At 37.9% G+C, this 26,838-nt stretch overlaps 3 protein-coding genes and 1 long non-coding RNA gene across 4 annotated transcripts; 3 read left to right on the forward strand and 1 right to left on the reverse strand.

The window, feature by feature from the left end:
• Positions 1-491: 491 nt before the first annotated feature.
• Positions 492-4,329, reverse strand: LOC116293797 (general transcription factor 3C polypeptide 5). Its single transcript, XM_031701278.2, has 5 exons — positions 3,946-4,329; positions 3,028-3,240; positions 2,034-2,360; positions 1,476-1,773; positions 492-1,117 (listed from the first exon to the last, which is right to left on the reverse strand). The coding sequence occupies exons 1-5, from the start codon at positions 4,317-4,319 to the stop codon at positions 833-835; spliced, it is 1,497 nt and encodes a 498-aa protein (XP_031557138.1). The 5' UTR covers positions 4,320-4,329; the 3' UTR covers positions 492-832.
• LOC148904891 (uncharacterized) lies at positions 969-1,876 on the forward strand. The gene is made up of 2 exons (XR_016118910.1): positions 969-1,080; positions 1,559-1,876. It is a non-coding gene; the product is annotated as an uncharacterized LOC148904891 (long non-coding RNA).
• Positions 4,318-8,321, forward strand: LOC116293781 (queuine tRNA-ribosyltransferase catalytic subunit 1). The gene is made up of 8 exons (XM_089025242.1): positions 4,318-4,620; positions 4,977-5,045; positions 5,209-5,262; positions 5,374-5,653; positions 5,897-6,035; positions 6,750-6,825; positions 7,500-7,694; positions 8,083-8,321. The coding sequence occupies exons 1-8, from the start codon at positions 4,387-4,389 to the stop codon at positions 8,269-8,271; spliced, it is 1,236 nt and encodes a 411-aa protein (XP_088881368.1). The 5' UTR covers positions 4,318-4,386; the 3' UTR covers positions 8,272-8,321.
• Positions 8,322-9,193: 872 nt separating this feature from the next.
• On the forward strand, positions 9,194-26,377 carry LOC116293795 (uncharacterized). The gene is made up of 14 exons (XM_031701272.2): positions 9,194-10,003; positions 12,185-12,415; positions 12,920-13,152; positions 13,233-13,493; positions 13,669-13,990; positions 14,528-15,416; positions 17,577-17,769; positions 18,146-18,264; positions 18,542-18,770; positions 19,218-19,397; positions 19,787-19,929; positions 20,364-20,490; positions 20,569-20,642; positions 20,819-26,377. The coding sequence occupies exons 1-14, from the start codon at positions 9,520-9,522 to the stop codon at positions 24,660-24,662; spliced, it is 7,329 nt and encodes a 2,442-aa protein (XP_031557132.2). The 5' UTR covers positions 9,194-9,519; the 3' UTR covers positions 24,663-26,377.
• Positions 26,378-26,838: the final 461 nt, after the last annotated feature.

The raw sequence follows: 26,838 nt of genomic DNA on the forward strand, positions 1-26,838 counted from the left end.
ATTTGAAGGAGAAATGATGAGTACAACAAGTAAGTAAATGTTTATTGTGTTTTTAAATCGTAAATTTAGTGCTCCGGCAATTCCAAGACAAATATGCTGTTTGTAATAAGAAACTCGCAAGAGAACTAATGAAGTTGCCAAAATATTACCGCCGTTTGGTTGGTTGGTATAATGGTATAGCCAAGATGGCGCCGACTATGACGTCACACTAAATCTAATTTGGCGTGTAATAAAAGATCTATTACAGAATAGAAAAAAGAAATAATAATAAGTAAACTTTTCGTATTAATATACATTGCAACCTTTTCTCGAGCTACAGCGCGATTCTTTCTAACAGTTCTCTCGCAACTCCTTAATCGGTTTATCATGCCTCGAAGCAAGAACGCCGACAAATTCGAATGTTGGCGGATCAGTAACATCTTACAACAGAATGAGAATGATTACGTTATGTTTAGGCATCTATAATTGAGCATAAAAGGATTGTAAAAGAATACATACTGTGTTGTATTTTATTTTCTAGTTTTTCGATGTTTTAACTTCTCTAACATCTTCCTTCCTTCCATTGATATTCCTTAGCATGGGTTCCCTGTGGATTTCCACTGCTTCACTAACGAACTGAACTGCCTAGTTTCTTCCTATGGGAACCCTGTGTATTTACAGCTTGTTCCTTTGTACACATAACGCATTGTATGGGATTCCTGTGGATTTCTATCCATGTTTCTTCTGAGCATTTTCACAAATAATACATCTAATGGGATTCCTGTGGATTTGTTGCCTCTTTATTTGCATCAATAATATACTGCATGGGATCCCTGTGGATTTTGCTGTCTAATCACGTGTTCCCTTCATCTTGATCAGGATCATTATCCGAATCCTCATCAAAGATATCATAAGTCTCAATATCATCATCCCCCTCAAGCATTTCAAGAAACCCCTTGACCTCTTCATGTCCGTCCCACTGAATGACCCCTGCATCGTCCTGCTTATCGTTTCCCTCTTCCTCTCGTTGTTTTTTGATTTTCTCCACTAGGTTGACCGTATGTTGAACCATGATGTCCCTGATCTTGTCGATAGTACCAGGTAAGCACCATCCTTCTTTGTCGTGACATTCTGTTTCCTGGAGACGAGAGAAAAACAGTCCAAAATCTCAATGAGAACAGAGTTTAGTTGGGGTAACTGGAGCAGTTTTCGTATGAGGCGGAAACAAGATACGAAATGCTGTAACACTGAAATGGCTTCCCAGTGTTTTCCAGTAATTCATCCAATCACGACACGTTACAGTACGATTACGGTACGCTAACAGTACAACTACGAATTTGCCGTACGTTTTCCACTCATATGAAAACCGCTCTACAATGGCTTGCATTTAGTTTTGCATTGAACTTATCTGCATTTAGACAAGTCAGTCAAGTGGTCTAAAATTGGACAAAAGGGGGAACAATTAAGCCAGTTGGCTTACATGACAACCTACCCACCTGTCCATCATTGACAGAAATCAACTCCTGTATCTCCGCCACATGGACATCACACAACTGATAAAACATCTGTTTATGCACAGGGAGTTTATTAGCAGTAAAGACATATGGTAGGTCATCATCTTGTTGAGTGTCCTTCTCTTCGTCATTGCTGTGCGCACTCACAAGCTTGACCTCCGGTTTGACGCTACTTTTGCGGAGGACTGGGATACTAAGGCGGTGAAAGTTCCGCTTCCGTGGGATAGGAAGGTTTTTTCCTTCAATTCGCGAGCCAAGTCGGAAGTCAAGCATTTGGTATCTGAAAAAGCAAGATTAATCCAATGAAGTGGTGATGCAAAATGAAAACAAGAGATCAATTTTATCGTAATGTGAAATTAAAATAAAACATTTTGATTCTCTTTTTTTTTTTTCGAGGATTTTTTTCCAAGTTGTCCGTCTTTCTTCCTTCCGCAAAAATTAACAGCATAACATTCCGTGATCAAAGAGTTGCTAAAAGGAACCACTGCTTACCCCCCACAAACAACCTACAATTTGCCAAGCAATAACAGAAGTACTTACATTTTAGCACTAGGATTTTTTCTTGGGTCGTAGCCAAACTTAACCCATAATGTCCTCCAAGGACCGTTGAGAAAATAATACGCGACCAAAGACAGAAGCTGTTTTAAACGTCCATGTGAAACCTGGCTCATATGTACTTCAAGCGCATTACGAGACCAGATAGGACGGATATTAAACAGTTTTTGAATGACCTCGACTTGGTTGTCTTTAACACATTCTACTATTTGATGAACTTTTTCATGTGGTTTTTGAGGGACTTTTTTTGATGCAAATGATACCCCGAAAGCATAAATGGGTTGCCTTACTCTCATCTTTGAGGTAATCGATCTGTGGAAGGAGAGATTATAAATCTGAATTTCATTTTACTTTAATAAGTAAGAGATAGCTGTTATTACGATTAAGTGTGGCAAGGCACAATTACACTTGCCTCTTACTTCTGAGGTCTCAGGTTCGATTCCTGGACTCCCCATTACATGTGAGTAGAGTTTGTTAGGTCTCTACCTTGAGTTGAGGGTTTTTCTCCAGGTTCTCTGGCTTTCCTCCCTCCGCAAAACATAACATGCTAAATTCCAATTCGATCTGAGTTAGCTGTGCCCTGACTTTGAATAAGATTTGAAGGCTTTTTGGATGATGAGGACTATCTCCAGCATAGGGCTCCCTCTCTTCCTTCCTCCCCAGTTCCATAACTTTCCTCACCCCCTCCCCCAAAGCAGCATTACACAGGCTTGAGGACTATTACAAAAGAGCCTGCACAAACGTCTAATAGCTGTACTACCAGCTATTCAATGAATACTGCTGTTTTTGAAGACCACAGATTTATTTGTACAGGCTCAGTTTTGTTTATGAGTCAGCTATTCAGATACCAGGATTTCAAAACATTGGTATTATTCCAGTTGCACCATCTTTACATTACAGTTGACTTTTGTGAAAGATTTGTTCTTAAATGAGTCTAAACCAAGCAAGGATCATACTGGTATTCCCCATTAATACATACCCTGGTTTATCAAGTTCTTTATCTTCTTCTATTATATGTGGCTGAAGATCAGGCTTGAAATGATAATTTGCTGCTGTTTCGACTCTTGTAAACATTGATGGTAACATATGGATTGGAGTATCTTTCTCAAGGATATCAAGACCATGTATGCAATTTAAAGGGTACTCATTAGTGTCTCTTGATAGATACTGGTAGTCTGCAAAACTACCAAACCTTAAACAGTAGAAAAAACTTTAGTAAGTACGGTATATGTAACTCCGAAAATCCTTAGACATTCATACATGTATCCTCCCCTTTGGATGCACATCAGCTTTATTAAAATAAATCAGGTTTTTTCCAGACCCCTTTTTGATTGGTCAAGGCCAGAAGGTTGGCATGGATGGCTCGCCTCTCACCGCTGTGGTCCAGGTTCGAGCCCTGGCTCATGATCAGACTGGGTCATATGTGAGCTGAGTTTGTTGTATGTGTTGTTCTCTCCCTTGCCACGAGGGTTTTTTCTCCATGTTCTCTGGTTTTCCTCCCTCCGTAAAGATAAACATGTGAGTTGAGTGTTATATGTAGTAAATATAGAACGTAGTGGTAGTGCATGTGGAGGGAACCTCATGGAAGAGCCCCATATGGGAAGTGGTGGTTGTAAAATATAAGTATGAGTATATATAAGTATTGATGGGTTGCAAGCATTCACAAGAGAGTTAAAAGACAAAAACAAGGCGGCCATTGTGGTACCGTTAACAATGGATGCTAATGAGAAATCTTTTGTTAAATGGTACCAACATGGCTGCGATGACGTAACGTGCAAACGATGAATAAGCTAAAGGGAGAGTCAAAATAACAAAGGGTTCCTACTTATAAAAAGTTAGCACTTGTTGAAATAAAAATTAATTTAAAAAAATGGCGGGAAATATATTGTGATCATACCTGTACGTTTTATCAACAACTCCGAGGATTTCTTGTTTATACTCAAACTCGTCGTCAGTTGACTCACCACTCGTGCACTTCTTCTTTCTTCGTCTTACTCTCAAAAGAAGGTTAGTAGAAGGCTGTGGATCACCGCAAACAATCTTCGAGTACGGATCTTCGGGACGGAACGTCATTGGAAGACGACGAGTTGGCCTAGAAAATATCTTAGAAATTGCCTCTTCACCTCCCAGAGTTTCAATCATCCGCGATGGATTTTGCACGAGTCCTGGATATTCAACTCCTATAAGTCTTTTAGGGTCATATTCCAGTCTGCTGTTGGAGTTTTCATGTGATTTTGATGAAGAATCGCATTCCTTCATCTCGTCCGCCATTTTGAATTAGTGTCTAAAACAGCTGATCAAAAGTGAGCCCACGTTCCAAGTCCCGTATGTAAACAAGATGGCGGCCCACATGGACAAGATTCACAAGGCTCTTGAGTTTGAGATCCTAGCTAAATGCTCGACGACAAAGGCCCGAACTGCTATCCTAACACTACCACATCATAAAGTAGAGACTCCGGTTTTTATGCCTGTTGGTACTCAGGGAACGATGAAGGGACTGACTTCTAAACAGCTGGAAGACATGGACTGTCAGATTATTCTGGGTAACACTTATCATCTAGGATTACGCCCGGTGAGCTATACAGTAAATTTATCAAGGAGCTGATGTTTAAAGTATTAATGTGGATCTTGGTTTGTTGCTCGTATGACCAGCTGTTTTGAAATGACTAATGATGAAGATGATGATTGTGATGGTGATGATTGTGGTGATGATTATGATGGTGTTGATGGTCGTGCTGATACATGACTTGCTAATGTTAATACATGCTGATGATGTTAATGATGATGGTGATACATGATTGTGTTGATGATGATGATGGTGATGATGATGATGGTGATGATGATGTTGATAAATGATAATAGAGATGGTTATTTTAGTGATGAGCATTATAGCAAATTTCCAACCGCTTATACACTTGAACATTTTAGGGAACTGATATATTAGAACAAGCTGGTGGGCTACACAAGTTTATGAATTGGAAAAGAGCTCTACTTACAGTAAGTGTGCAATCAAATTATGCAATGTGTGTAGGGGGGAAGGGGGGGGGGGTGTTGTTGGATTTGGTCAGCATCTTTTATTATCAACGCATTGTTTGGCAAATGTACAGTAATGATACATCTGTTATATTTGACTCTATTTTGTTTCTTTTTCTCTCCAAAGGACAGTGGAGGATTTCAAATGGTTTCTCTTATCAAACTCTCTGAAATGACAGAGGTAAGAGAGGAGGAAAATTGTGCCCCCCTAACCCCCCCCCCCCCCCCCCCCCCAAAAATTATGATTTATTTCTAATATTATTTTGTATTTTTTATTACCTTATATCATTAGGAAGGAGTGAAATTCCAATCCCCACATGATGGTAAAGAAATGCTACTAACACCAGAAAAGTCAATAGAAATCCAGAATTCCATAGGAGCAGACATCATGATGCAGTTAGATGATGTCGTTAGTAGTTTAACTACAGGACCCAGAGTAGAAGAAGCTATGTGGAGATCAGTACGATGGCTAGACAGATGCATAAAAGCACACGGCAGACCCAAGGAGCAAAACCTCTTCGCTATCATACAAGGTGGTCTTGATCCAGAACTTAGGAAAATTTGTGTAAAAGGTACTCTTATAGAAGACTAATGTTTGGGCTCCCGTTTGGTACTGTTAAATTTTTTTTTCTGATATTCAACATACAACATTTAACTAATACTGATTTTTATGGAGGGAGGAAAACCAGAGAACCTGGAGATAAACTTGTAGCCCCCGGTTTGATCTAAATATGATATGTGGCGAGAGTGAGAGATGCCATCCATGCAGCCTAGGTATCATTTGTGCTAAAGAGAAAATTGTTTAACTTCCACAGAAATGGTTGATCGAGACACCCCAGGTATTGCTATAGGTGGACTGAGTGGTGGAGAAGAGAAAGATCAGTTTTGGAGGATGGTGACATTATGTACTGATCTACTACCTGAAGACAAACCAAGATATGTTATGGGGGTAGGGTAAGTCAGATTCTCCCTCCCACCCGACCCATCCCCCCTGTTCCCCTACTCCCATAGATACACAATTGAACCACAAGAAGTTCCAAGACCAAAATGAACCTTTGAAAATGTTCCCCCACCCATAAACTATGCAATATACTCTCCTCAAACCCTCCCCAATCTTGGAAACACCAATCCTTCTTCATGGATGAGTTATGAATATTTTCTGGAACTACTAGATATGTCATTTAACAAAAGGAAGGTAGAAATATTATTATAAATGACAGCAACTTTTCTAGCCTTAACATTTGTTTTCTGTATACTACTAGAAATGTCATTTAAGAAAATAATAATAATAATAATAATAATATTAATAATAATAATAATAATAAACTACATGTATCTTTTATATAGCGCTAATTCCTTTAGTTCAACAGGGCTTTACAAACATTAAAGAATCAAAAATGTTTTAAAATTTAATGCTATCCTAATGATGTAAGATATAAAAATACATAAATATTCTGAAAAAACATGATTTTAAAAACATTACAAAAACATTTTTTTAAAAGGAAGTTATGAATATTACTATAAATGACAGCAACTTTTCTAGCCTTAACATTTATTTTCTGTATACTACTAGAAATGTCATTTAAGAAAAGTAAGGTATGATAATTACTAGAAATGACAGCAACTTTTCTAGCCTTGACACTTATTTCTGTATATTTGATATTGAAGTTATGCTGTTGACCTGGTAGTGTGCTGTGCCCTGGGAGCAGACATGTATGACTGTGTTTACCCAACTAGGACAGCTGTAAGTAGCAATGCAACACTCTAGGAGAATTGAAGAGGGTTAAAACTCCAGTGCATACAGGCTTAGCCTTGAATCCAGGAGTTGCTTGTTTTGTTATTCTAATTTCTTTTGTTTACCGACCTCAAAAGCAAAGCTAAGCCTGCATACACTAGAATCTTGAGAATTGTCAATAGAGTATAGTCTAAACATTCTTCATTTATATGCAAATTAAGTTAGGAAGTTTGAATTTTTCCCTAAAAGGTGGCAACTAATTATTCCCAACCAGGTGATCAAAACAAAAGAATTCCCTTTTGTTGAGGATTGAAATCTTTAATTTTGATATTGATAGTTTTCATTGTTTTGAACCTTGGTAGAATTTGTGAAAGGGGTCTATCATGCAATTCATGGACTGTCGTTGAACCTACAAAAACTCAGTGTTCATTCATTTCAATTTGTCGATGTCAAAAAACTGTGTTTTTTATTTTCTTCTTCTTCTTATTTGTTGTTGTTGTACTTTTGTTAGGGCCAGTCAGTGTTCATTCATTTTCAGTTTGTTCAAAAAACTAGGTTTTCTTTTAATTTTTATTTGTTGTTGTTGTTGTTGTACTTTTGTTGGGGCCAGTTATTGTTCGTTCATTTTCAGTTTCTTGATGTAAAAGAACTGTTTTTTTCTTTTCCTGTTTATTCTTGTACAGAGATTTGGCACAGCACTTGTTCCATGGGGCCAGCTTCACCTCAAAAATAAACAGTATGGGAATGACTTAAAACCAATTGATGATAAATGTTCTTGTTATACTTGCAAGAAGCACTCTAGAGCATATCTGAACTCATTGATAGGGAAGGAATCAGTGGCTTGTCATCTTATTACGATTCATAATATTTATTATCAGGTAAATATTGTAAAATGTAAAAGTGGTAGTTTAGTATTGATGGCGTGCAAAGGATCTGGGAGAAGAGAAAACAGAATTATGGCACATGTTTAAGTATAATGATGAAGAATAATGCTAGAAACGGTTAAGATCAATGATAGGATAAAAGATTGTTTTTGGTTGATTAAATGATTGATTGGTTGAATGAACAAATGAATAAATGAATAAACAAATGAGCTAATGAACAGTAAAAATGATCATTTATCTATTTGTTTATTCATTCATTTATTCATTCATTTGTTCATTCATTATCTTTATCATCTTATTCTTACATTTTTTTAACCCCTGTTTTTCAGCAACTCTTTCTTTGTTAGGATTCTAAATAAATTTTATAATTCTTTCTTTGCAGATGCAGTTAATGCATGATATAAGAGAAAGCATCAAACAAGACAAATTCCCAGAATTTATCCGAAAGTTTATGTCCAAAATGTATCCAAAAAGTGACTATCCTTTATGGGCCATTGAATCTCTTAAATCTGTCAATGTAGAACTAGAATATGGCCCAGAAAATGAAACTAAACAGGACAAAATAAGCTAAGAATAATAATAAATGATTTCCTTCTGCTACATATCATTCATGCATAAAATAATGAGTAAATAAATATAACTCTTTTTGCCTCTTTTGTACAATTTATTTAAATAATGAAACAGTTACTGTTTCATTAGAAACACCGACGCAGCTCACACTAGTTTTTAGCTAGTTATATCTTTTTATTTAAATAATGGTATAGAAAGGAGATTTTTTATTCATAAGCTGAATGAAATTGGACAGTTATGCCAAAACTTTATACGCAATAACCAAGATGAAAGTCCATCACAACTTAATAATAATCTCTGCATCTTAGAAGTTATTCTGTATGGGTGGTGGGTGGGTGGGGGTGGGGGGGGGGGGGGGTATTTAAAACTTTGCATTTTAGATTTTATTTCCTATTCGTGACTTCACCAAAATCTGTTTTTAATTTTAATTTAACAAATGGCTCACTCAATCGGCCATGCAGTATCAAAGTATTATATCTGTAGTATAAACTGGAAAAAGTGTGATCTTTGCTGGAAATTTGGTGGCGTTTTATTGGGGAGAAAGGTTGTGGGAAAATGAGATCAAAATAGTTAGAAGTTTATGTGGAGTCTATTTTAAGGTGATTACAATTTTAATTTCCTAAACCGGAAAACAGCTGAGATGATGTAGTCTGAAAAATTGCACGTGATATAGTTGCACGTGACATACTGGCTAAAGGATTTTAATTACTATTAATGTTTAATTCGGGTGAAATGAATCGTTTGGGCTAATATTGGTTAAAAATGAGTCAAATATATCCTATTGTTATTCTAGGTTGACAACAAGTTACAACCTGTCTCAATTGTTTTAATTGGCCGTTACACAAAACTTAGACACAGTACAGTACTTTGGTAGACCTATTTTAGATTTTTAGATTTTTATGCTAATTTGTCTAATTGTTGCTTAGTGTAGGTTGTCTGGTCGTCAACGTTTTTGAAAATCATTAACTTGCAGTATAGCTGCTGTTTCTAACGATTTGATTTCTGAAAATTTTAGTTGTTTTAAAGTTTATTCGTGTTCTTTGTCAGTGTCATATGTCAATGACGAGAAGACAATACTTCAAGTCACACTTCGATGATTCTTAAGAGGTAAATAGCGGTGTCAAGTTCTTTTTGAATTGAATTTAAATTTTTAGTAGACCAACGACGTCGACCAAGCCGTTACAGCTGAAAATCTTGTAACCGTTTGGGAGAACTACGCTTTTATTACAACCGTTCAAGGTTCTAGACTATGGAAAATGAGCAAAATACAGTGAAGGGAAGTTCAAAACGAAGTCCCGAAGAACTTTTTAATAAGTTTATCGAAGCTGAAGATTGTCCTGAAATACTTCAGTCTTTTCAACGGTTGGTCCACGCTACCGGAGTTAAAGCTGAAACACCGAGGGAATTTTATCAGAATTTAAGAAGTAAACTACAGTCATGGAAGTGTAAGAGTTTGTGGGAATTATTAGACAAACGTGCAAATCAAAAAGAATATTCCGAAGGCACAATATGCGAGGATGTTCATGCTTTTGTTATCGGCTGTGGTCCCATCGGTCTTCGAACAGCTATAGAACTATCTCTTCTAGGAGCACAAGTAGTTGTTGTGGAAAAAAGACAGACTTTTTCTAGGAATAATGTTCTTCATCTTTGGCCTTTTTTACTTACGGATTTCCGATCGCTTGGAGCTAAGAAATTCTACGGGAAGTTCTGTTCGGGATCCATAGATCACATCAGTAAGTACAAAATAAATGCATGGTAAGCTTAATCGTTCTTGTGGTGGTGGATAGCGTTAAATACTTAGCAATAAAATTAATTTATTTTCTCACCATTATATTTAACTTTAATACTTTATATTTCGACTAGATCTTCTTTAATATTCGATAAACCGTTATCTCCAGATCTATCAACGCGAACGAAAAATAACCTTAAGAATCGACGTGATCTAGAACATGACGTTCAATGTTCTATAGTGTTTATATAAATACTGCTTGTAAATAAACAACCTCAAACTGTTCGGGACGTCCAAAACACAATGTTTTCGCAAACATTTCGAAGAAGTATCTTTGAACCTGTCTCATAAGTCGGTAAGATAACTTTATCTTACTTAACTATTAATAGAGTATCTATTTTTAATAAAGCATGCAATTTTCGTTGAAACTAATTTAGAAATTTTATAGTTTATCATAGCCAGGCTGTAGGGCCTTAAAATTAGGATATGGCATGCTTAACCGTTGAAGTAACCGTTTACAGTGATGACGGATAACTGTTATAACGATCAAACGATCTCAAAAAAAAAAAACATTAGGTATTCAAGTATTTGGATTGATTCCGCTAATTATGCATAATAGTTTTATGATATTCCGCTTTATTATGCATAATATTATCATCAGGAATGTGTAGTTTTTAAGCCTTATTTGGATAAATTTGAAAATGATTTAGTTATCCCTTGATCTAACTTTCTGTGTGCTTTTGTTTTTCGCTTTTTTGAAGAACAAGCAAGTTCATGACCAGCCTGACTAGACTTGACTTCCTTAACCTGAGTATCAGGTTCCCTATTTGGAAGGAAGGGCTACAAGCTTGTATAATTTCACTTTGCACGTTTTTTTTCTAGTGATTTGTTAGATGTTTATTCTCTTTATTACTTTCCACTGACTTCCTCTCTTAATTCCAGATCTCTCCCCCCTCTCTCTCTCCCTCCCTCCCAACTAATCTTTTAGTTATCTACCTACCAACCAGCCAGCCAACCTAGCTATGTACCTAACTATCTAACTATCTACCAACAAACTTAACTATCTACCTACCTCTGTCCCTCTGTCGACCCTCCTTACCTGCCTACCTCATACCTACATGCCTAAATACCCCTGGGTACTGAAACCTACCTGTTACCTATACCTACCTACCTAGCTGCCTGCCTGCCTACCTACCTACCTCTACCTACATACCTGCCTACCTACCTACCTCTACCTACCTACCTACCTACCTACCTATCTACCTACCTACCTACCTACTTACGGTACAAAAGACTTGTCCCTTAGCACCAGGGTTACTACCCTATCAACATGTAAACAAAGGCCATTGACTTTACTTTATATGGGAAAACTTGTCTCTTTATTAAAGCCAAAATTTTAAAATATAACACTACAGGGGAAAAAAATATTTTACTTTATTCATACTGCATTTTTATTCCAGAATATACAACTTTTATTTCAATATTAAAAACAAAACATTCCATATCGAATAATCGTATTTTACAACAGTCCTACTTTTAAAAAAACGAGTAGTTCAGGTTACCAGGGAGAAGGATTTGCTGGTCAAATATTTTTAATGTTACATAATGACCACGTTGACCTTGGACCAACACTAACATGCGTGACGTTCAGTGAGGGAGTTCTTTGAAGGATGAATTTTTCTTATGTAATTTGGTGTGTTCATTTTCTTGGAATTCTAAAAAAAGATCACTTAGTCATGATTACTTGTTCGTCCGGGAAGCACGTAATAAAATGTTTTGCCACACTTCAACGAGTCATTTTGAAGTCCTATATTCATTTTATGTGTATAATAAGCGTTAAAAATGCCGTTAAAAAAAAAAAAATCTGGAACGATATAGAAGCGCTATAAAAACAGAAATGGAATAGGGAAAAAGATGGCAACAACATAGCAATGAATTTGGAGTAATAAAATAAGAATAATAATACATAATTGCGCTGAAGTATGGACATAAATCCATTAAAAAAGTACTATTTAACTATATATTCCAGTAGCAGTTAGGAATTGACAAAAAATATTGAATCGATTTTTTTCCACCCCGAGCCAGTCCAAGTACCTTAAAGAATATCGGATATTTTTCACACACACACACGAAATAAAATGTTAATTCTTGATTCTTGATTATTATTTTGTCTTTCTCCGTCTAGGTATACGTCGGTTGCAATCCATTCTTCTCAAAACAGCTCTTATTTTTGGTGTCAAAGTCTTCACTGGCGTGACTTTTGAGAAAGTCATTGAACCAATCAGTGAAGAGGAAGGCTGGAAATGTTCTGTCACGCCTTCCAATCACTTTGTAAGTGACTTTGAGGTAGACGTGCTGATTGGTGCTGACGGGAAAAAGAATGTGTTACCTGGGTTTGCTCAAATAGAAATGCGAGGTAATCCCATTTTCCTCCTTTTTTATTCTCATTCTTCTTTTCTCCACCTTAGCTTTTTTCACTCAATTAAAACGTTCACAATGACAAGAGATATAGTAACGAACAAACCCAACATAAAATTCAGGAGCTGATCCACCATTTCCCATTTCAAACCATGTGTCATTCCCTAGATTATTATTTCTTTGTCTAACGGTTGCGCATGAGAAGACACATGAATATGGATACAACTCAAACAAAGAATCTTATTCTCAAGAGACTGACAGCATGGTCTGAAATGGGCAAAACATTACGCCCAAGTGGATTTGATCCATTCGTGAGAAAACTCCCACAACTCCAACTGCATTGGCTAATCTCCAATCCTCTATTTTATCGAAACGGAAACAAAAAAAAAGCAAGGGTTTTAGGGTATAATTCTAAACAATCGCATTTTACATATAATTTAATTTATTAAATTTCAACAATTTTTTTAAAAAGTTAAGACTTTTCTCTTTATATTTCCCCCAGGAACTCTCGCAATCGGAGTGACAGCGAATTTTGTGAACTACTACAGCGAAGAAGAGGCAAGAGTGGAAGAGATCAGCGGTATAGCGTACCAGTTCAACCCAGGTTTTTTCCAAAAGCTGAGACAACTAAAGGGAATAAGCCTTGAAAATATCGTTTATTACAAAGATGAAACTCATTATTTTGTTATGACAGCAGTCAAGTCTAGTCTATTGGAAAGAGGTGTACTAAAGCAGGTAAAACTGGAAATATTATCACGTATTTTTCACTTAGTATCATCATCATTATTTCTGAAAATGTTGAATTTTTTTCAAAGGACTTTGGAAATAACCCGCAAAAGTTGTTAAGTCCTGATAACGTGGACAGAGCCAGCCTAATATCGTATGTAAATGATACAGTTGACTACGCTACGAAAGGACGGCTTAAACACCGAGACTTGAAGAAAGATAAGAAAGGGAATGCGGATATAGCTGTGTTTGACTTCACTTCCATTAAAAAGGCAGAAAATAGTGCGAGAATCAAGGAAAGAAAAGGTCATAAGTTACTGATTGGACTCGTGGGAGATAGTTTGTTAGAGGTAAAGTAAACTGTGTTGTGCGCAAATGGTTTTTTCTTGTCACAGTAATTGTTTCCTCCTCTCTCCCTCTCCTCTCCTCTCCTCTCTTCTCCTTCCATCCAATCCCCTCTTTTCTTACTTCCCATCCTTCTATTCACTTTATTTGGGAGACGTCCATGTTTTTTATCTTCCTTAGCCGTTTTGGCCAACTGGTTCAGGTTGTGCCCGAGGAGTCCTTAGTGCACTAGACGCAGCTTGGATGGTACGATCTTTTGCTCTTGACAAACCACCGCTTCAAATCTTGAGCGAACGCGAGAACATCTACCGACTATTGTCAGGAACAAACAGCCAAAACCTCCAGAAGAATTTTGACTTGTATACCATCAATCCTTCATCGCGGTACATGCATATACCACAGAAGAAAATCCAGGAGGTTTACCATCTGTTCGACACAGACGATCCAGTCAATGCTGATTTTACCCTTGTTAGTCCGGCGGGCATTCTGTCGACAACTAAAGGTAATTGGTAGATTACTTTACCATATGCACCTTTGTCGCACGGCACGGCACGGCGCGATTTCCCTTTTATTTATCGACGCACGAATAATCACTGTGTTAGGCACATGAATGAAGACAAATATCCAATAATTGGTTTTGCTGTTTTGTTCTTATTAAAATAATAATCAATATCATGATAATGATAATATTGGAAATCCATCAAAGTACGAGTTGTCTCCGAGAGGTAATAACGTAGTATGGTAGTAAAAATGACGGGAGATAATAAATATCACGATAAAAACAATATTGGGAACCATTTGAATATGAGTTTTCCCCGAGTGGTAACGTAGTATAGAGTAAAAATAACGAGAGGGGCACTAAGAAAGTAGCGCATGATAAATGTAAATTAAGATTTTAAATGGGCCTCATGGGGAGGGGTGTAAAAGCACTGTCCCTCGGGGTTCTCCTACTCAAGTACGCGGTGCGCACCCACACGCTATAACAATCAAGGCCATTCTTCTCTAGATTTTTGCCTGATATGTTTTTCTGCGCATGCAGGGCCCAAGAAAAAACGTATCAGCTTGGGCACTAAACCACAACGACGGCCAAACAGAAGGCACATCAAATTTGCACCTCAGGCAAGTCAGGACTCACAGGCGTTTAGTCCCACATCTTCCAGCACAGAAGATCTGTCGGCCATGAGTACTGAGGACAGGGTCAGATTCGCTGAACCCAAACCCCGACCACGTACCACTTCTGAAAGCCTTACATCAGGAGGTGAAGAGGTACACGAGATAACCAAGGAACGAAAATGGGGAAAGAAATCTAGGAAATCTCGATCCCCACTTTCATCTAGTCAGGAAAATCAATCTAAAATGAAGAAGTCGCCGTTTGATGCCGGGTTGAAAAAGAAAGGCAAGAGGCGCAAGTCTGATCGAGCGAGTCCTCCTTCGGGAAGTGCGCACGACGAGAAGCCGAACAAACGTCGTAGTTTCTTTGGATTTGGTCGCGGGAAAAATAAGCCAAGAGGGGGACGAAAGACTCCTGAAGTTCCCAAAGAAAGCAAGGCTGTTAATAAGACAATTGCAGCGGAGAAAGCCCAAAGAGTTGAGTCGTCGAATGGTTTTACGCCTCTCGGGGAACCAGCCTGGAATAAAGACACAGCAAAATCACCCGGCATTTCTCGTAACCATCCTACACGAAGATCAGCTCGAGACATTATTGCGGAAATGGAATCGCGCAGTAAAATCTCCTCTGGAAATACCACTGCACGAGAGAAAAACAACTCTGTAGAGATTCCACGAAGAAAAATTGTGGAGCTACCGAAACCTGTGCATGAGGAAATCACGAGGAAACCGAGCGTCAAGAGAACAACGAGCGAGCTTGATATCCGTACACCGCAGTCGAAGCATCCTAAAAAAGAAGGCTTATGGGAAGAACTGTCGAGGTATGGCACGAAGATTTTCATAATAAATCATCGATATCGTTATAAACCGATTATAGCGCCATTGTTGTTGTTTTTAATTTCATTAACGCCTGCGCTCAAATTCTATCGTTTTATCTGGATAATTGCAAACATCAGTCCATTCCAATTATTTCAAGATTCCAGATTTTCCAAAATTAAAAAACACTCAAAATTCGAGCTTTATGTATCTCAATAGCATCTTAATGGAGGATCCACAGAGTCACCTATAGAGACATGATATACAGTCAATTCAAAAAACGTTGTCGTCGACCAACTCAAGCCTACGCGACTTGACCGAAAGGAACTCTGGGTAGCAATCACTGAAGCCGAGTTGACTCCATAATCCGACTAGTTATGCCTTGTTTACAGCACGAACCTTCGTAGGCGAGCGGGAAGTGTTGAAGGAGACGTTTTTTTATTGCCTTCATATTTTCGGAATTGTGAACTGAATCATAACTACTTTGTTTTTCTTTCCCTAAACCCAAAGACATGCATTTGATGGATTGTTTCTGGCCATTATTATCTTTATTACTAGCGTGAACAATTAACTCAGAACGAATATTTAACCGCTTTAGTGATTTTTACCCATATTCCTTTCGGTCAAGTCGCGTAGGCTTGAGTTGGTCGACGACAACGTTTTTTGAATTGACTGTATACAGTCCTTTGAAAAACCTTTGCCGCTAACCCGCTTCACAGGACTTGACGCCACAATCCAAAACGTTAAAAAAAAATTTTTTTTTGCTTTTTTTTTTTTTTTTTTTTTTGCAAAATTTTGAAGTAGAATCACTATTTATGAATAATAAAACAATAGTCATAGCATAAAAGCTGCAAATTCGGTGTAAAAAAACGTCAACGATCCGTACGATCCAGCCAACCGAAGTCCAGTCCATTCCATCCATGTACGGTTCCTGATTTTCCAAAATTAAAAAACACTCAAAATTCGGGCTTTTAGAAGAGGAAAACAAGTTTTAGAAGTTGGGAATGTTTTTGCTATACATTAAGATTATTCATGGTTATTCAAAAGGTAAAAACTTTTTAAAAAAATTAATTTAATATTCACTCACTGACTGAGGCCCAGTTAGTTGCAATCTATTTCAGTCACGACCAATCCATTCCAGTCACATCCAAGTAACATCTACTGTATCTCAATAGCATCTTAATGAAGGAAAATTACTCGTAAAAATCTGTAACGATCCATAGAGCCACACATAGAAACATGATGTATGCATCATAGTGAGTTCTCCCTACCTCCTACGCGGCGTATGCGTACCAGCTCATATTCAAACAGTATATATATATATATAGTGATTCCAATTAACCAATTTTTTTTGATAATAAGAAAAAATATTTTTCATAGCTCATACGTTGCGTTCTGTGGGAGGCACTTGGTTACCTGGGATACCGACGTCCCGTTTAAGAATGGCATTTATTATATAATTACCAATGAAATATCTATTTTTCTCTATTTCGAAAAATTGATATCTTCACACGTGAAAATAACATGTTATTTTCACGTGTGAAAATAACACCATTGCGATGGCTATTCAAAAATACACGGAAAGAATTGCCTGAAAAAGCCAAAACATACTTCATTGATAATTATATAATAAACAGAATATTACATGGGCGCTTGGAGATACGCAATTTATCTTATAATTACCAATGAAATATCTATTTTTCTCTATTTCGAAAAATTGATATCTTCACACGTGAAAATAACATGTTATTTTCACGTGTGAAAATAACACCATTGCGATGGCTATTCAAAAATACACGGAAAGAATTGCCTGAAAAAGCCAAAACATACTTCATTGATAATTATATAATAAACAGAATATTACATGGGCGCTTGGAGATACGCAATTTATCTTCTCGTGTTGAAAATCTCTCACTCGTTCGCTGCGCTCACTTGTGAGAGATCTTTTCAACACTCGAAGATAAATTTCGTATCTCCGCGCGCCCATGTAATATCCTCTATATATTATCATAACAAGCTGGTTTACTTGTAGCATATATTTTTTCTCTGGTCATCCTACGCGCCATGAAGATAACAATTTTTTACATTTTGGATCTACAAAAGTGGCCTTTTTTCGAGTCGGGTTACTTTGTGTAGCCTTTTATCTCTAATGTCATTTGTTTTAGTATATCACCAAGTGCAAAAGGAGCAGTTCCTGCCTTATCTAAAATGAGTCCTGAAAAACAACAAGAGAATAACGGACATGAGTCACATGATATCGCTTCAGCAATGCGCATGGCAGGATTGACGGCTATGGCAACCCCGCTACTCCTCGATGAGCCCACTAGCAACAGTGTTCTCTTCTCAGAGAGAACTTGGGTAATTTTTTTTCTTTGATCTTAAACTCACACCTTAGTTTTCAAAAATATTTATTTTCGTGTGGTATACTTTCACTCATAACCTCATACATTAATATCTTTCTTGTGGTCTTTCTCAATAGACTCCAAGTCGAGGTTGGACCTAATAAAATACAGTAAACATATGAACACATCACGTCCAACCTCGACTTGAAGCCATTGTTTTGTGGTCAAGCAAAAGGGCTACTGAAAAACTTTGGTCGTAAGAACTGGCTGACTAAGTTAAGCCAGCAAAGACTGACTATGAACAATACAACGAATTTTGTGATAGGCTGTTCAAATCCACTGCGGTGTTGCGCACTGATCGACTTATTTTTTCATTTTTCCTTTGATAACAGTTTTCACGTAACAACGGCCACGTCAAGAGCGCTATAAACAAGTACGACAGCCTAACTGGAAAAACATTGTTGGCAAAGACCGGTAAGGACATATCACCTCTGCGCGCTCAATTTGACATGTAAGTACCTTATCATGATAAGTCCATCATCAACAGTATCATTTACTGTCACTCTACTCTAACCCTGAACACTCGAGTTTATTTTGTTTATTTATTTATTTATTTTGTTTATTTATTTATTTATTTGTTTGTTTGTTCGTTCGTTTGTTTATTTATTTATTTATTTATTTTTTATTTGGGTAAAAATACTTTCCATTTTTGTGTGTGTCTCATCATTTCATCTCCTTGAATAGCTTGCGACATCTCAAAATACGCATATAAAATTTTGCTTTTGAAGGGTTGATGGTCCAAGTAAACACATTGAAAACAGACCATCGTTGGTGGAAATTGCAAAGAAACTCGCCTCAAACCAGCGAATTACCTCAGATGAAGAACAACATGTTGACCAGTCGTCATGGCAACCAACGGCCATTGCGTTCGTTGAGGGGAGGACTGGGATGGATGAAATGGAGAGCGCGGCGAATGAAAGAGCAATGAATCAAGCAAGACAAGAACAAGAGGAAAAGGTCAGTGTTTTTTTTATTTCAAAAGGTCGCGTTAGATAAGAGAATTCAATTGTGTTAAATTAACTCCTGGTAATCTAGGGAAGAGGGATAGAAAGAAAAAGAATGAAAGACGGCCTCCGTTTCTTGTCTTCCTTTCCTCCCATTCCTTCATCCCCTTCAGATCTTCTTGGTACTAAATTCTTAGGATTCATTATGCTTTCATTCCATTTTATGTAGCATGTTGTCCAGCCAATTAGTTTCCATACATATTCAATTACATAATTAATGCCATTTTTCCTATAGTTGATATTATACGTTTTCTTACTAATATCGAGTTGCTCTTTTTATTTCTGGTGTTACTTTTGACACAACTGTTCATTTTAAAAGGTGAAGGCTGATGTGACCTGTGAGTGCAATGACCAATTGACGATACTAATATCACTATAAATTTTCTTTCTTGAATTCTAGCTTCGTCTTTTGAAAGAAGACTTCTCTTCTTTGGATAAAGAATCCACAGACAGCCCAGTAAAGAAGGACTTCTCGTCACCAATCTACAAGAAAACATTTATCGCCTCGGTCAATGAAACACCCAAGTCAAAAGATAAAGTTAGGAACAGCGAAAATGAACACAAACAGCTTGAAACCCCGGTAATTCAACACATTCTTATAGTTTTCCCATTTAAGACTACGTTCCCCTAGAAATAAGATTATTTGATTGAGCCTCGTGCAAATGAAAAACGCCGTTAACTTCTAAAAAATTACGGTTAAAGAAAGAAATGATACTCAAGGAAATGAAATGAAATGTGGTTTAAAATGGGAAGGCATTACATCCAAAGGTTAAAAGGTCTATAAAAGAAATAATACTCGAGGGAATGGCATGTTATCTGAAATGGAAAACTATTACGCCCAAGCTTAGGAAATAATACATATCGGAACACCCCCCCCCCCCCTCCCATTATTTGTATGCATGTACTATACGGGTTTTTGCATGATTTCGGCAAACTATTTGGTTGATAATATTGTGGTTGTTATTTCAGCGTGACTATGCGAAAGAGGCAGAGTGGCGTAAATCTCCTGCTTTAGCGAAGAAGGAAATGGAACGACTAATGGTCGCCCTGACAGAAACCATGTCTAAAGAAAGAGCCGAGGCATCAATACGATTCTTGATCAGCATGTTTAGGTATGGTGCATGATGATTAGTAATGATGGTAATGCTGCTACACCTGGTAATACTAATGATGCTGTTGTTGTTGATGATGACAGAGATGGTAATGGTGGTGGATCATGATCATGATGGCGGTATTGATGATTTCTTTTAATAATGTTGGATGATGATGGTGACAGTGATGGTAATGGTGATGATTTATGTTAATGTTATAATGGTGGAAGATGACCATGTATTAAGGATGTTGGTAGTGATGCTGATGGTGATAGTGATGTTGGTAGTGATGCTGATGTTGGTAGTGATGCTGATGGTGATGGTGATGATGATTTATTATGATGGATGATGATAGTGTTGATGATGGTGATGATAATGTTGTTGATAGTGATAATAATTAGGGACGAGGAACTCTATTCCCTTCCAACTGATTCCCAACTTATTCCATATTTCAGGCGCATCCAGCGCAACCCAAAAGAAGACAAGTATCGTCGGATCTTCAAGAGCCGCGTCAAGTTCAAGAAGTACGTCTGGACTGTCCGCAACGCCAAGATGTTCATGTTCGCAAGTGGTTGGATTGAGGTGAATACCCAAATCCATTCGTACGCGTATTCCTTGATAAACTCGATTCCTTATGCCTCTATATTTCTTTACCCTCAGGTCGGTAGCTTTCTCTTATTCTCTGCTAACAAGAACTTGCGTGAGCCATTAGCTATACTAAACAAACACTTGGGGTAAGTATTGGTCTAAATATTGCACATATTAGCCATTTAATCACCCCTCCCCCGGCACCCTTCCCACGTAACTATATATATTAATTATATACGTATTATATATGAGAATAAAGAATCCCGCAACACTAGAAGTAATTCTTCAGCTGTATTCAGAATATGTGCCTTTCTTGTTGTAGGTTGCTTACTACTGGTGCTTCTGTCCAGATTTCAACCATCAAATCAACTCCAAAACGAGATCTCAGTGACTCAAGGACTCCACGAAGTGCAAGGGCACTTCCTTTCAGCATACCCAGTACACCCAGTACACCTAGGACACCCAAAACCAACAAGCACAATACTGTTTGCAAGACTGGCTTAACTGCAAGCCTACATAAATCAAGTATCCGCAACAAAGAGGAAACGCCTACGAGAACCATTAAGCACACATCTGTGGACAAACGGTTCTCCAAGAGCGTACCCTTGAACCTCGACTCTGAATGGGATTTGGAAATGGAACACCCCCTACTGGAGGAAAGTTTGAGCCAGAGTGCTGTAAAACGTGGTCGTCTGACTTCAAGTGCTCTTGATGTTGGCGGTAACAAGACCTCAAGTGGAACCATTACTCCTTTAAGCATGACACCTACAAGGATGCCTGCTACCCCTGATGTTGCCGTAATGGAAGAGATCGAAGGTTTGTCTAATACTCTTGATGATCTCTTGGAATCTATGGAGGAAGATCCTATTGAAGGTTATGATAGCAAAACAGACACCAAGAAGAAAAGCCCTGTTGTCCATGAAATCAAAGATCTGTGTACGACTCTGGATTACATGTTGGACAGCTCGGAGGAAGAAGAGTTGGATCGGGATTTAAATCACTGGAAGACACGAGAAGGCATTGTCAGTGACGTGGCTTCTTCAGCTACATCTACTAGCGCGTTTTCCAAGGTACACTTACAATCACCTTCGTCCAAGACCATCTCTACCTCGGAGACATTTGAAACTAAAGATGAAATCTCTGCATTGTTGGACAATAATCTATCATCTGTCGAAATGAGTGCAATTAATGTCCAAGACTCAAAGAAAGACTCGTTGGAGAGAAGCGACAAGAAAAAGGATGATGTCAGGAAAACTGATGTATCTGCGCCAGTTTCTAACTCTATAACAAATGACTTAACATTTAATATACAAGAGAAAAAGAAAATTTCACTGGAAAATAAGAAAAAGAAAAGTGATGGCACCTCTAAGAAAATTGGTGCAGCATCTAAAGGTACAGATAATGTTAACGCAGAAGAAAGAGAGCAGTATTCTTTGCGACCTAGGAAAACAAATTCCAAGCCTGCTTCCAACAAATATAATGGAGATGCCAAAAACCTAAATGACAGCAAAAAACCTTCGAGGAGAAAGCTTCCTAATGACCCTGACAAAACAAGACGTCCTCGAAGTGTCAGTGATGCTCAAATTCAGAAAATTGCACCACCAAGCTTGAAATCTGCTTCTAACCCACCCAAGAAAGAAAGGCCTTCTTCTAGGAATAGTGTCAATTCAGAGAAGGAAGCTCAAGAATCTAAAACTGACATCCAACGCAAAGTCTCTGATGATAATGTCGTTTCCAACAATGGAAATGGCAAAGTTCGAAAGGACAAACCATTTGCTATAAGCAAAGTTAAAAGCAAATCCACTGCAACTTTAAGTGACAATACGATTGAAGCAAAGAGAAAGAGTTCCGCCAACAGGGTGTCCAACACCAGCAATCTCTCTTCAACGTCTAAATCCAAATCAGAAATGAATATATCTGGAAAACTCAATTATAGCACCAGCTCAAAAACTCACGACAAACAAAAATCATCATCAGTTTTGAATCGTAAGCAGTCTTCTTCGTCCGAAACAATGTCAACGACTCAGGAAGTTGAAAAAATACGAAAGATGCCTAGGAATTCCAGGCAGCATTCTGAAGGTAACAAGAAGGTTGAACTTGATGCAACAAGTGAGTTTAAGAAGCCCAGCGTTCCAAAGAGTCGAAGCCGGCGACCAGTGACTTCCAAGACTGCAGGAAAACCACAAGAAAGTACAAGCGAAGAAAGCCTTTCAACAAGCAGTCTTGATACTAGCTTGAAGAGTCGTCCGCCCAGTGGTTTGGAACGAACTCGAAGTGCAAGAGCCAGAAAAAGAAAAGATATTGCCTCGAAGCTCGATTCCTTGGAAATAAGCTACGAAACTCTTGAAAAGAGCCCGAACAGAACTTTGAATAAAAAGACTTCTACGTCGAGCATAGAATCTAACACTTCTTCCTTAACTAAAAAGGAAAGTTTGACAGAAACTGTTAGAGAACAGCAAAGGTACTCATCGAGAAATAAAACTACAGTTTCAAGAACGAGTTCTGCAGCTAGTCGATCAAGTGCAACCAGTGGAGAAGACATTCCTGGTAGCTCTAGGACGAGGCGTTTAATGTCCAACGACTCCTCGATGACAACAAGGCGACGATCTTCAGCGAAAAGAACTCCTTCAAATGCTTCTCTTGAAAGAAAGAAAATGGACGGCCTGCTGACAAAAGAAGAGCAAGAAGTGCTGAGAAAACGTTCAAAGTCTTCAAGCGAGAAGCCTAGTACAAGTGCCACGAAGGATAATCAAGAGAAGGTTCGCTCGCTTCGTTCTAAAGCTGTTGATATCTCACAACTACGACGAGCTGATTCGAGTGGTAGTGAAAGCATCAGAAGAAGTGGCAGTTTTAAAGCTAAACATCGAAGAGCTGCGACCAGATCCTCGAGCAAGAGTCAAGATGATACACAAGCAACAAATTCTTCTCATTTGGAGCACAATTCTAAAGCATCATGCAAGAAACTTCCAGGTTTCAACGTTCAAAAGAATGTTAGATCAGCTGATGACAGCTTTGATGACATCCCAGTCTTGGCGAAGGATGGCGAAGATAGTGTTGCGGATGGACCTACCGATGCTGGTGTGGAAAGTGCAGCAGGGAAAGATGATAGATATCAAAATGAAAACTTACCATTCAGTCTAAGACGAAAACTATCAGCTGATGGCAAAAATATGGGATTCGACACGACTGATTTTATCTCGACAAATATTGAACACGACGAACATGCCAAAACTAGTACACCAACCAATTGCGAACAATATGGCACCAAAGATATCGAAAAGAAAGTTAACGAAAGCAGAGACGTTCAAGAGGAATCCGATTGCATCTCTCTAACGGACGATACAAAAATGGAGTTTCGGCTGCACAATACTGGTAGTTGGATGGTCCTTGATTACAAAGGATTAAAAGAAAGCCCACGAGCAAGCATATCGTCCATTGAGTCTCTGAAGAAGAACACGGCGGAGAAGATGAATGACGATGACATTAGAATGGAAGGCAATGCTACCGAAGATGAAGATGAGTCAACTTTGACGCACGATAAAGAGAATGGAGATCTCGTCAGCGCTAGAGAAGATAAACTAGAGTCTTTGGCATGTAATGGTTCCGCGTTAGAAAAAGGCAATGGTTTTGTCCCTGTACACGAAGAAAGTGACGAGCATGCTCAGAATGGAGGCGTAAAACCATACTCCAATGGAAAAGCATCAAATGGACAAATATCACACAGCCATCCCCCTAGAAAAGAACCCATTAAAAAGAAGGTGAAAGACATGAATGAGAAAGTAAATCCTAGAAAAATGAAAAGCCAAAGCGTTGAAAACCTGACTTCGGACAAAAGCAGAGTAACGTTTGAAGAAATACAAAACCTGAATGTTCCTCGTGCTTCAACACTAGATAGATCCCCAAAAGATGCGAAAAAACAAGTCACATTTCCATTTGGGCTGAGAAAGAAAAAGATCAGTGGGAGCTGCTCTGATTTGAATGGACGAGCACCAGAAATTACCATTGAAAGTCCCACTAAAACAATGACTGGAGGTAAGCCCAATGGTCTAATCATGAGCCCTGATGACAAGTCCTTTTCATCACCCCACGACAAAAGCTATGAGAAAAAGAAGCTCGCTCCATTTAAGATGTTTAAAAAGAGGAAATCAAAAGATGCGAGTACTTGACGTGTTAGTATCTCTTGGCAACTGGAGTAATAAAAGATAAGCCATCCTTGGTCCCGACTGTCCGGCCTGTATTCATCAAGAGAGTTGAACACGCACCGAAGGACGACCTCCACCTAATATATGGAAAGCGACTCGACCACGCAGAATTTAGAACACAAGGCTGAACAGTTAACTTCATGAATTTAATTTGAATATTTCATTTCTTTAAATTTTATTGATAGTTTCGCTCTAAGAATAAGTGTCCACCAAATACGTTTTTGCGAAATAACTTTAATAACTTTTTTCAGTTGCCCTTCCTTACAATTTTTGTGATTTTGCAGAACAATGTGAATTTTAAAAAACATGTGTCTTTACTGCTGCATGACATGAAGGGCAACTATTGAATAAGTCTCTTACGCAGACGCCATAAGTGTCGTCACGCAACGCTCACTCCCCTAGTTAAGTTAGTAGCTACCAACTAGGGGAGTGAGCGTTGCGTGACGACACTAATAGCGGCTGTGTAGGCCAGGAGACTATTATTGAATCTAAAAATTAATATATTGTATTTTTATGACTTCTGGGTATAACGCATCAGTGATATTTCCAAAAGTAATTCTTTCCGCAAAGCGCATTCATGTATTCAAAGCTTGCCTTTTCTGGTATCTTCCAAGAACCAAAGCCGGATGACTATGGGTAAACCTCCAATAATGAGGACCGGATTGCTGTCTCTGCTTCATTGTTTATTTTTAATTTAGCTCCACGAGGCTTGTCCTTTGTTTCTCGGAAGGATTGCGGTCTGTGGAAACATGAAATACCCAACTAAGATTATAAACCCTTGAAAGAATACCTACAGACAGAGATATATATTAGTTAGAGCTCCTTCTGCAATGAATTTCAAGTATACACTGCGCATGACTCTAAATAGGGTTTTAAGCATGCGCAGTAAGAAGGCGTGTCGTCTAAACGACCCTTCAAATGGATATTTTTTTCTAATATTAAACAATTAATTGCGATAATTCATTATCAAAATTGAATGTCAAATCAGGTTATTTTATTTTACCAACAAAGAAAAAGACAAAACATTAACATCAAAAATAATATAACTGTCTCAGTAATATCCATAATACCATTATATATGTCTTTCCAGGCTGGGTGAAATGGAATTACCCTATCGTAATATTTCAATATTGAATTTCATCCTATATTATTTAGTGTTTCGAATATATTATTTTATTATTTTTACTGCACTAAGCAGTACCTCGGTCTTTTGAAATCTATGTTACCTTTTGTAAGGCAAAGTTTGCATCAGAACTTCAGTAAATTTACAGCCATCAATTTTGAAGACGTTAATGTTCAATAGATTTGTATAATAGTAGAATTCAGTGGTACGTCGCTCTGTTATTGGTTTTGCAGAACGCAAGAAATAGCAGTAAAAGCATGGGTACTGCTATCAACAATAGACCCCTTGCATGTGACGTCAAAGCAGCTCGATCTGCGGGACAAAACAAAACAATTGCAATCTGAGAATTGGAACCTATTGTTTTCTCCCCCAGATTTAGCTGCATTCCAAAGTGATGCAAGAGGTCTATACTATGGCTAAACTGCTTTCTGCCACACAAAGAATGAGCATAATTTATGAAGGATTTGTTTTATAGTTTAGTAAATAAAATTGTATATAAATTTTTAAAGTGGTATAGAATCTAATACGTTTTCAAATAAAAAATCATTTGGTCTAATGTTTCTCTGATCACGTTACAGTCTTCTTGGCTACAGTTGCTTTTTCAGCTTCCTTGTTGTCGTGTTTGAAATTTTATTATTATTATTATTTTTTTTGTGTGTGATTTTTGTTGTTGTGTGTGTGTTTTTTTTGTTTTTGTTTTTGTCTTTTGTTTCCTTTATTGTTTGTTAAATTTGTGTTCCAATTTTGAAGACTCTTTAACGAAAGGCTTACTGCGCATGCCCAAGAACTCAACATAATTGCGTTGAAAAGCTTTTCCAAGAAATATAGAAATCTAAAAAAAAAATTCCAAGCAGAAGGAAAACTTGCCGTAAATGTTGACTGATTGTTCCTTAGCTGGTGAACACCCAAGGCTTTTCCCCTAGCTCTATCAATCTCGTACCCAGAGCCTACTGCAGGCCAGAAGAAACGAAGGCTCTGGGTACGACATTGAATCTCTATGAGATCTGCCCCTAACAA

The sequence above is a fragment of the Actinia tenebrosa genome, unplaced genomic scaffold (genome assembly GCF_029948245.1).
Source record: "Actinia tenebrosa isolate PJP-AT-01 unplaced genomic scaffold, QUT_ActTen_1.0 PGA_scaffold9__36_contigs__length_13948895, whole genome shotgun sequence".
Classification (NCBI taxonomy): Eukaryota; Metazoa; Cnidaria; class Anthozoa; order Actiniaria; family Actiniidae; genus Actinia; species Actinia tenebrosa.